Genomic DNA, 11,924 nt, shown 5'->3' with positions numbered 1-11,924 from the left:
TCATTATGCAACCGAAAAAAAAAGAGAATGAGTTATTTTTATCTGAGAAAAAAACAAACAACTCATAATATACAGATAAACATTTATGACTTATGAAAATGAAATCAGTGACCAACATAACCTCCCTTCTTTTTAACAACAAAATGCTTCCATTTATGGAGTTTATCAGTTTCTTTATCTGTTGATAAGTATTTTGTGAAGCAGCAATTGTAGCTTCCCAAACATTGTCCAGTGTATTTTGGTTTCCTTCACTGTTAATGTTTAAGAAGGGCCCACAATTTTCAACAGGATTTATGTCAATTGTCAGGTAGTTGGTGCATAATAATACAAAATAATACATTATTTAAATAAAGTTAAATGACACAATAGTTTGATGCTTGACTTGAACATTATCCAATCAATTATATCAACTGACAAAATTAAATCCAGGCAGTGGTATTAGTCATTTCTGTCTTATTTTTTTTGTCAACTTTGCTTACTAATATTGATTCAGAGTTAATGTTTTTGACATTAGCCAATAACTGTTAACATGGATGTAATTATACCATAAAATGCACGCTCAAAATTACAGGTTCATTTTCTTTTTTAGACATGTTTGAGCAATCAGACAAATTTAATAACTTTGAAGTTCATACATTTTGTTGAAAATAAGTTGTATTTTTGCAACATCTGGTTGACAGATATTGCTTCCCTAATAAACAAGCTTTGGCAATTCTCATGGTGGCAAATAGATGTAAGAAGGTGAAAAGAGCTTGATTAGGAAGAATATTGGTAGAGAGGACAGTACTAAAAACATTAGCGCATTATCTCATTTGGATATTTGATTTCAAAAGACGAGGGTAGGGTGATAGAATGGAAGAGGCTAAATAATATAGAGGAAAACAGATATAAAGGGACTGATGAAAGGAAGATGAACTAATCATTAAAATGACAAAAAGAATGGTGAAAACATTGACAAAGCCCTGGACTGCACATGTTTGCAATAACAAACGTTTACCAGGTGCATAAAGGACTGTACTTGTGTAATACAGCAAGTATAGAGCTACAAGCTGAGAATGATATATGATCATTTCATGCTAAGAAAAACTCTAAAAACATTTTTCAGTCTTCCGTCCCAGGCTGTATTCCTCCACAACACCACCAACCAGCTTTGACATTGTTTTTTTTTTTATAACCATGTAATTCAACAGCCTCTAGGTTTCTCAGCAAATGATCTGTAGGAACCGGCTTGTGCATGTGACATTTTCTGTAACTTATCTTCCACAAACATCTGAAACTGCTTTAGAGCATTTTCTTCTATGCACCAGAATATGTCTTGTTCTGCATAAGTTCAAGTTTTATCTTCCATTAATGCAGCTACAAATACTTTTTCTATGACTGGTATCTGCTCTGTTTAACACCAGCAAACACCATTTCATGTGTCTCATGAATCAACAAACAAATTCACAGCACAATGTTAGGGTGAGGTAGAGTACAAGTGACTCAGTGTACAAACTGGTTTCAGGTTTTAGTGCTTGATTTAAACATTTTTTGCTTTTCTTTATTTCTTTTTATTCTCTAGATCTGACTTACTGCCTAGACAGATTTAGAAAAGAAAATTATGAAAAATTTGTGTTAGGTTAGAGTAAAATCATGGCCCCTCAAAATGCTGTTCCTTACTTATACAGGTCCTTCTCAAAATATTAGCATATTGTGATAAAGTTCATTATTTTCCATAATGTCATGATGAAAATTTAACATTCATATATTTTAGATTTATTGCACACTAACTGAAATATTTCAGGTCTTTTATTGTCTTAATACGGATGATTGTGGCATACAGCTCATGAAAATCCAAAATTCCTGTCTCACAAAATTAGCATATCATTAAAAGGGTCTCTAAACGAGCTATGAACCTAATCATCTGAATCAACGAGTTAACTCTAAACACCTGCAAAAGATTCCTGAGGCCTTTAAAACTCCCAGCCTGGTTCATCACTCAAAACCCCAATCATGGGTAAGACTGCCGACCTGACTGCTGTCCAGAAGGCCACTATTGACACCCTCAAGCAAGAGGGTAAGACACAGAAAGAAATTTCTTAACGAATAGGCTGTTCCCAGAGTGCTGTATCAAGGCAACTCAGTGGGAAGTCTGTGGGAAGGAAAATGTGTGGCAGAAAACGCTGCACAACGAGAAGAGGTGACTAGACCCTGAGGAAGATTGTGGAGAAAGGCAGATTCCAGACCTTGGGGGACCTGCGGAAGCAGTGGACTGAGTCTGGAGTAGAAACATCCAGAGCCACCGTGCACGGGCGTGTGCAGGAAATGGGCTACAAGTGCCGCATTCCCCAGGTCAAGCCACTTTTGAACCAGAAACAGCGGCAGAAGCGCCTGACCTGGGCTACAGAGAAGCAGCACTGGACTGTTGCTCAGTGGTCCAAAGTACTTTTTTCGGATGAAAGCAAATTCTGCATGTCATTTGGAAATCAAGGTGCCAGAGTCTGGATGAAGACTGGGGAGAAGGAAATGCCAAAATGCCAGAAGTCCAGTGTCAAGTACCCACAGTCAGTGATGGTCTGGGGTGCCGTGTCAGCTGCTGGTGTTGTTCCACTGTGTTTTATCAAGGGCAGGGTCAATGCAGCTAGCTATCAGGAGATTTTGGAGCACTTCATGCTTCCATCTGCTGAAAAGCTTTATGGAGATGAAGATTTCATTTTTCAGCACGACCTGGCACCTGCTCACAGTGCCAAAACCACTGGTAAATGGTTTACTGACCATGGTATCACTGTGCTCAATTGGCCTGCCAACTCTCCTGACCTGAACCCCATAGAGAATCTGTGGGATATTGTGAAGAGAACGTTGAGAGATTCAAGACCCAACACTCTGGATGAGCTAAAGGCCGCTATCGAAGCATCCTGGGCCTCCATAAGACCTCAGCAGTGCCACAGGCTGATTGCCTCCATGCCACGCTGCACTGAAGCAGTCATTTCTGCAAAAGGATTCCCGACCAAGTATTGAGTGCATAATTATTTGAAAGTTGACGTTTTTTGTATTAAAAATACTTTTCTTTTATTGGTCGGATGAAATATGTTAATGTTGTGAGATAGGAATTTTGGGTTTTCATGAGCTGTATGCCAAAATCATCCGTATTAAGACAATAAAAGACCTGAAATATTTCAGTTAGTGTGCAATGAATCTAAAATATATGAATGTTAAATTTTCATCATGACATTATGGAAAATAATGAACTTTATCACAATATGCTAATATTTTGAGAAGGACCTGTATAGTCATTAGGAAAACCTAGTTCAATTGAGAAAATCATATACATACAGCAACTGAAAAGCCTTTTTTCCCATGAACATCTCCAAATTTTATCAAGTTACAACCAAAATCTTCAATGTATTTTTATGGAGATTAAATGTGTTAGGCCAACATGAAGTAATTGATAATCTTGAAGTGAACAGAAAAGCTTATATTGGTAGTGCTATACAAGGCACATCAAAAACTGGACTTTTTTTACAACCTACTATCACCTTGTTTAAGAATGACAGATGTATTCAGGGTAATTTGCATGTTTTGCTCCAGCCATGGATAAAAACAGGGACCTTTTTATACAGCACTAACCTACTCTAAGTCCAGCCCTGGAATCCCAGTGATGTCATGAAACCACTAAAAAGAAACACTTTCCCAGCAACCCTTCATTCTCTACCCACCCAATAGGACAGCGGAGGAAACACGCATGATTGTCCAACTTGCTATCAAGCTGAACTAATTCTTCAAATTTAAATCCAGAGTTGACTATGATCTGGTGTTTGTGTACCAGGAAAAGAAAAGGTGAGTAATGATCTGTTGTTAGTCAATCTTGTGTTCATTCATAAAAAGGGGAAATTAGACAGGTAACAAGACAGGCTTTTTCTGAGCTTCTGTAGAAAAGAATGTGAGCCAGAGAGTTCCCAGAAGAGACAGTGTCTATAATCACTTCGAGTGAAGCAGTTTCCCTCCTTGCCTGGAAGAAGATTGTGTAGGAGCCACCAGGATCGACCACCAGCGCTCATGCGTACATTAAGATGTTTATTAATGGTAGTTAAATGTACATGTCTGACTTTAAAAAAAGTGGTTTCTTTGTTAGCTAAAACCGCTAACGTCTAATGCAAGTGCCAGGCAGGTCATATATTGACGTCCAACCATCTCTTGAGAGTCCATAGACGTTTCCCTGCACCATTTTAGTAGCCCATTACTCCTTGTGTTGGTTAGTTAAAACATTAAGATCAACTGTCCAAAAGGTTTTTGATTTCTGATCCAGCAAATATTTGCCTTAACATTATTTACTAAAATAATGGTGGCGAATTAAACAATATTGCCTCCTACACGCCACTGACGATGACAGCGCTTCACTTCAACACATCGCCACTAGGTGGCACTGTGAGCAACATGTCATATGATTTTCGGTCATGCATAGTTTTGGTCTGGTGAGAAGCATTCAAAATTTGGAGTAAATCGGACATTCCAGATGGAAGCTGGACTCACTTGTTTGTTTGTGGTCGGGGCTAAAATGATGTCATCAGTCTGTTAATTGGGACAGTTTCACATTGATTAGGTGAAGAACATCAAAAATTGATTCTCTAAAGGAAAACATGACACTTCTTGTTCTTACGGGGCGGGGCTTTGATGATGTCAGCATCTGATCAGTGAATATTATTCAGGGCCAGAAGCAGATCAATCTTAGAAGGTTTCAGGTCTCTGTGACTTTCCTTGTAGGAGCTATATCAATTTCATCTTTTATGGCGAGAAGTCATATTTTGAGGAGTGGCAAAAGCTTTTGATAACTTTTGATCCCCAGTGCCTTAAGAGTATAATGAGTGATTTTCAAGTCTCTAAGTCAAAAGCTGTAGGAGGAGTTTGCTCAGATATGAGCGCTAGAAAGGGCAAAAGCAGAGTCAAAATAGCAAATTCAATCCAATATGGCCGACTTCCTGTTGGGTTTGGACCAATGTTCCAGGAGACTTTTTTGTAGGTCTTGACAAGTTACATTAATGGTAATCCTCAGTCAAAGCATGGCTTGGGGCTGATGTTTTTAAATTTTTTAGGGGGCGCTGTGGACAAACTAGGCCACGCCCACCAAATATGTCATCAGATCTCTGTTGGGGACTGGACTAGGATTAATCACATTGAATTTGGTGCAGATCAGATGATGTATGTGGAAATGAAAGCCAAACGTATGGCCATGATGTGACGTCGAACTTCGCCGCGCCACCACGGCCACGCCCTTTTATCAAAAGTCACTGTGTTTCAAACGAAGTTAGACCCACTAGTTATCAGTCATCTGACACAGTTTGCAGGTAATTGAGTGTAGACAGCCAGATAGCGACCTTTCCCAGTGAAAAAAGTGACTTCCGGTTCTCAGGGGCGTGGCTTTGATGATGTCAGCATATGACCCGATAGGATCATCGGGAACCCGAAGGTCCTCATTCATGCCAACTTTGGTGTGATTTGCCATTTCTTTGGGAAAGTTATTGTATTTTTTCACTTTGGGCCCGAACGCCATTTTCGTGCCCTAGCCACGCCCCCTAAACATGGCCGAAAACTCACGATTTTGATAAATTTTAATCCCCCATGCCTTAACTGCATATTGACAAAATATGGAGCCGATAGCTCAAAATCTGTAGGAGGAGTTTGTTAAAGTTCGAGGTGAGTAAAAGTGAAAAAGGGCCAAAAATTTGCCTTTTTTTTTTTCTTCGGCACTTTATTTTTGACAGTAGGCAGACAGGAAGGAGGGGCAAAGAGAGGAGGAGACATTCAGCAAAGGTCATCGGGTCCAGGACTCGTACCCTGGACTGTTAAAAAAGTCAGGGCAATGTAATACCCTTCCACAGTAAGGAAATCACCAAATATTTAGCCAAAACCTGCAAGACAAGCACTGTTGGAGTTCAAATCACTATTACTTTTGTTGGCAAGTTGTTCTTTAATAGGAGGTGCAGACGCAGAAAGAAATGCATCTAATTTCAGAAGCAACCTGCTTCTTCAGCACCATGGACAGCATAAGAACAGCTTGCAATGTTATGTTAGAGGACACACAGCAATAGATACTAATTTATACAAGCTTCTCTGTCATTTACTCTTTCATCTGCTAACTACATTAGTGCTTGTAGCTTTGATCATTTGCAGCATTTTCACAAAATTGCACCGTTTTTTCTTTGTTTTGTTTTTGCATTGACCATAGCTCTTGTTTTCCTCAAGCCATGCAAAAAGACAGCAAGAAAATTATTGAAATTTGATGAATCCTTTACCATTACTGAAACATTAAGACTAGATGACAAAAATGTCTGAGAACAAGGCTACATTTCACATGGGTATCGCATGTGGGATGCGTCTATGTTGGTAAGTTAGAGAACACCTATTAATGTCAGCTCTGATTACTCTGATGAGCACACTCACCTCAACAAGCCCCTCACCTTCCCGTCCCCCCCCCAAGCAACACATGAGAATGTACATACACTCATCACACCAGGCAGGTTTTTTTTATGGTCTTAAACACTGAAACCAGCTTTACCTTCCAGGCAGCAAATCCTCCAGAGGCCAGAGTGTGTGAGAGCCCCAGGGTCTTTCTTGTCCTTGTTGTTGGAGGAGTCCTCCTGAGAGGAGTTGGCTGTGCTGTTGCAGATGAAGGCTCGGGCATACAGCCAGTAATCTGTGCCAATGGCCACAGTCATGAGGGCAAATGCTGCGAACGCCCCCATGGTGGTCAATAGCACCTGAATGCCTCTCTCGCACCAAACCATTGCTGGACGCGGAAGGAAACTAATGTCTAACAAAAAACCAAGAAAAGGAAAGATTTCATTATAGTTCTCATTTATATTTTAATTCAAACAACTGAAATAAACAGGAAGGATTATTTCTATTGATTAACATTCTAAGCATTCTTCCATTTTTTTTCTCTCCCACCATTAACAAAATACTCTATGCTGAATGTTGATTTGGTAAAAACCACCTGGTGACAGGGTCTGTCAAGTGCACTTAAAGAAATAGTGTTAATGGAGATTACATATCTTTTGACGTTTAGTTAGGACCAGCAAGAGGGTTGTCTGTAGTGTAAGCGCCTTTAACCACCCACACAACTGTCTATTCTGATCTTTTCTCTCATGATGCTTTAGATGCAATGTTGTCATTAACTCATTCAGCATTGAATTTTAAATTAATGAGTTTGACATTGTTTTGATTAAACATTTGGAAAATATGTTAAGTTCAGTGTAGTGATCAAAAGTACATTAACTATCTTCAACTAAAAGCTATTTCTCCCAGAAGGCTGTAAAACCATAACTAAGCCTTAAAGGACAGCCAAACGCTGTCACTCATTTGCTGCAATTTGTACATTAAAATGTTAGCTTTTTATGCATAAACAGAGCTACAGCCCTCATGGGCCCACTGTAGGTGACTAGTGGGACTTGCTGATTGCATTGGCTTATTTTACTGCATTCTATGTAAGCACACTTGAGTAGTTTTTAATCAAAACACATACATAGCCCAAAGCTGTGAAGAAACTTTGGCTGTGTGCAGTCAGCTGGAAACAAAATGTTCACATCACTTGAACAAGATGTAAAACTGCAAATATGGATGCACAGCACTTGCAAATATTAGTATTATTTTGTAATTTATTAAATGCAGTGACGTAACATATTATTTTTATCTTATGGAAGATACAGTATCATTTGTGTATAGATTTGCAACTACTAGATACTCTTTGTCTTGGCTAGAACCTTTTCGCAAAACACTTATATACTCATATATGTTTCATACATATTTTCAAGAATCATGTTCACTAGTTAAATTAAGATTATGATGAATAGATTATTATAATAATGCACCAGTCAATCAGCCACTGATCAGAATTGGCCTGATTTTCATTGATTAGCTCTGACAAGTGAATGGCAGGCCAACTACAGAAAAATGTTTTGTCCATTTTAAAAATGATAAAAAACTCAATTCAATTCAGTTTATTTATATAGTGCCAATTCACAACACACGTTGTCTGAAGGCATTTCACAAAGTCAGGTACATACATTCCAATTAATCCTAACCATTGAACAGTGCAGTCAGATTCAGTTATTTATTCAAATTGGATAAAAAGTTTTTCTATCTAAGGAAACCCAGCAGATTGGATCGAGATTTGTAGCATTCACTCCTCCTGGATGAACATGTAGTGACAGTGGACAGTCACTGGCGTTGACTTTGAAGGAATCCCTCATACTGAGCATCCATGTAGCGACAGTGGAGAGGAAAAACTCCCTTTTAAGAGGAAGAAACCTCCTGTAGAACCAGGCTCAGTGTGAGCCATCTGCCATGACTGACTGGGGGTTTGAGAGAACAGAGCAGAGACACAAAAGGAACACAGAAGCACTGATCCAGGAGTACTTTCTATGGGAAGGAAAAGTAAATGTTAATGGATGTAGCTCCTTTAGTCGTTTAATCTAGAAATAAAGAACAGATAAACTCTGAGTCAGTTTTCAAGGTTAGAGTCTGAAAGAGAGCACATATAATTAGTTACAGTAAAAGCTCAGTCAATTGCCATATCTAGGAGAGAGAAAGGGTTAAACACTGAAAGACAGTGGATCATCTGTAGAAGGTGAGCATTAAGTTGTTGCCAGGCAGAAGCTTGGACAATGCCCCTCTCCAGAAAGGTGTCACAGGTAGACAAAGAGTCAGGCCAGGTGTAGCTTCTAGGAAGAGAAAAGAGGGAGAACAAAGTTAAAAACTGAAATAACAGCAAATAATGCAAAATTGGAGAGTAGTGTGAGAATGTAGTGAAGAGAGTGAAAGTGGTCATTATGTCCTCCAGCAGCCTAAGCCTATAGCAGCATAACTACAGAGATAGCACAGGATAACCTAAGCCATACAGCTGAAGGCTATGCACAACAAAAAAACAAGATTTGTTCAGAATCTTTGGGACATTTTGATTGCATCGGAAGAGGTAAAGAAGATATCAGATACTAAATCAGAAGCTTTTTTAAATGGAAAAATACAAAAATAAAACAGTAACAAAATAAGCAATTGATGATAAAAGAAAACAAAGGAGAAATGGAAAAATACATCAGACTTAAAAGGTCAACAGCTAGAGCGAGCAGAAATACATGACATCTAACTGTCGTGCCTGAATTTAAAAGTACAATGGCAATTTATCCCCTCAAAACATTGCAGTTCCATCATTGAAAAAATTAGAGTAACAGATTTAAGTTTTCAAACCTTTTGGGAAATTCATCTGCCTAAAAAGGGTATTATGCTGGTAATAAATTTCTTGAAATGCATCATCAGTGGTAGTGCAAGCTTGAAAATACCCCCCTCAATCCCAAAAAATGCAAATGCAAAATCAAGAGAGACCAGAGCACTGGGTGGTTGGGAAAATCAAAGGAAATAATTGTACTAAAGTGAGAGATATTGGATATTGTTGTAGCAGCAACAGGCTTACCATACCTCTATTCACACTTTTACTGGTCATATAAAACCTCTTCAAAGACTGATAATATTACATCCCACCAGACTAAGAAATAATTGTATTGAAGTGTAGGTCTCTTAAAAAGTTGATTTAGGTTCTTATTCATTTAACTTCAAATGTACAGGAATAAAGCCAGAATGTGTCATATAACCTCCTCAGGAGGCAAAACAAAAATTGTAATATATCATTCTTTAGATGTTTCTTATTGCATGATCCTGTTATTCAAAGCTGTTTTCAATGTAGAAACTGAAATGTGTTCCATTCGCTGTCGACAACAAGAGATCATACCAAAGCAATGTACTCTTTCTAGCTGCACTTGATTCTGATTGGCCTAAATCTGAAGTAATTTCAGTGATTTGACCAACAAAGGCATTGACAGGTTGAGATCATGCATCTAAACACAGGTCAAATTAAATTAAACTTAAAGAACTATCACTTATATAAACTGAAATAGCACTGTGTGTTTTACTGTATTACCTAATTAATATCTTAATTTCAGCCAATTCTCATACAAACATGACCAAATGCTAAGATTCCTATACCAGAGCATTATATATATATATATATATATATATATATATATATATATATATATATATATATATATATATATATATATGTGTGTGTGTGTAACAAAGCCAAAACCCAGACCTCTGGACACATCTGCACTTTAAGGTGAATGCCAGTGTCAATGTGGATGTGAGGGTGGTTTCCTGTATGGCAGTATGCCATGTACAATTATTTTTCTGTTTAAATACAAATGCATGCTTCACAAGACACGTATTTGTACATACATGAATAAAGATGGTTAGAAGATTGTACGTAAAAACACATGTGTGTGCAAGTGTGTTACCTGGGGGCATGCTTCTCCCTTTCGTCTCCATCTCCTGTCCCCCCTGCTGCTGCTGCTGTTGCTGCTGCTGCTGTTCTTCTTCGTTAGTGAAGAGAGCTCCGTAACCCCGGTCCGAACCGCCTCCATCCACCGTTTATCCTTCGCTCTCTCTCCCCTTCTCCTTTCCTCGTTTCACTGCCACTTCCTCTGATCGGAAACCGTCCTACTTCGTCACAGTCTTGTTTCTTTTTAGTTATCTTTGTTTTCTTTTTTCTGTTGGGCACTCCTTCGTTTGTTCTCAGCAAGTGGTGGGTGCTTCACTCGGTGTCCTCTTCACTCATTGAATTGTCATGGCAGTCATCTTCTGCTACTGAGAGATGCAAGAAGGAGGTGGTGTTGGGAAGGTGGGGTGAGAAGGGAGCAGATGAGAGAGACTGACAGAAAAGACAAAAGAGAGAGGGACATGGAATAAGACACGGAATGTAAAATAAAGAAAGCCAAGCCTGGAAAAAAAAGATGAGAAGAGGAGATGTGGTGGGTGGTGAATTTGTTTAACAGACGAGAAATGAGTCTTGAAACCATGGGATGCTCCTGTGCAAAAGCATTCCCCATGAAGATAAGCCTTTTTTTTACCTTGAAATGATTTAATTTAAAAAAAAGCAAGTATCCAAAATCTAATGCCAACGGCAAAACATGCCTCCCTGTAAAAAAAGAAAAGCTGGTTTGCCTCCACAGAGAGAGAGTAAAGCAAAAGAAAAGAACAAGCGATGGGAGAGAGCGTGCTCTAGCTCATTGCCATGGCAACAGTGAATTCCAAAGTCTATGGTGAAGCTGGCAAGTGTGCATGTATGTGTGTGTGTGTGTGAGTTTGTGTGTTTGTTAGTGTGTGGTGCTGTTATAGGGGAGTAAAGGGATGGATGTAACAACTGCGAGGATTTTGTTGAGATTAAAGAAAAATGAAAGTGTGTGAAATCTTTTTGCATACAGAAGCTTAGATGTTGACATTGACTGCCCAAACACACAGATTTATGTAGTGGACATGTATTTCACATTGAAGATGAGGAATGAACATTCACAGGAGAGATGACAGACTTGTGAGTCATTTGTGCTGCGGTCACAGCATCTTGGCATGCCTCATCCATCCAACTTTCTTCCTGTTGGTGCAATAGCTTAATCACAAGAACTTAGCACTGGTTTGTACTTTGAAATGCACATTTGTTTTTTTAAACTGAGAGATCAAGTAGGGATTTGACACTTTTCCCAAGGGCATTCCAGCAGAACAGCTGCTTTAGCAGAGAACTTACATCATGCATTTTAAAATTTTTCCTGGAATCAGTTCTGGCAGGAGGTCAGGTTGTACTGTTTTTTTGGTTTTCATTTTATTTTTAGAAGCTGTTGCCAAAACCACAGAGCTTCCTAAATCTACATGAGAGGTATCTGCTGTAACACAGCATGGGATGTTAAGTTGTTTCATTTTCAATAGTAGATGTAGAGCTCCTTCACAACACAAATCCCTGTTCTAAAATGACCAAGAAAAGGAACAACTGGCCTTGTTTGAGTATATAAATGTATTACTAAAACATAGGGCCTTCAAAAGGTTTGCATGTACAAATCCACATTCAA

The 11,924-nt window shown here is 38.7% G+C and overlaps 1 protein-coding gene across 1 annotated transcript in view; it reads right to left on the bottom strand.

Moving 5' to 3' along the window:
- LOC124878749 (voltage-dependent calcium channel gamma-4 subunit-like) overlaps positions 1-11,054 on the bottom strand; it is a 20,619-nt gene extending 9,565 nt beyond the window's left edge. Inside the window, exons 1-3 of the mRNA XM_047382839.1 lie at positions 10,935-11,054; positions 10,323-10,735; positions 6,533-6,787 (exon numbers count right to left, since the gene is read on the bottom strand). Of these exons, the coding sequence (XP_047238795.1) occupies positions 6,533-6,787; positions 10,323-10,353 (286 nt within the window). The 5' untranslated portion in view covers positions 10,354-10,735; positions 10,935-11,054. The remainder of the gene's footprint in view (positions 1-6,532; positions 6,788-10,322; positions 10,736-10,934) is intronic.
- Between the last annotated feature and the right edge of the window lie 870 nt (positions 11,055-11,924).

This window comes from Girardinichthys multiradiatus, chromosome 13, assembly GCF_021462225.1.
Source record: "Girardinichthys multiradiatus isolate DD_20200921_A chromosome 13, DD_fGirMul_XY1, whole genome shotgun sequence".
NCBI classification, from domain to species: Eukaryota; Metazoa; Chordata; class Actinopteri; order Cyprinodontiformes; family Goodeidae; genus Girardinichthys; species Girardinichthys multiradiatus.
The sequence above is the reverse complement of the archived record's forward strand: the minus strand, read 5'-3'. Positions and strand labels throughout refer to the sequence as shown.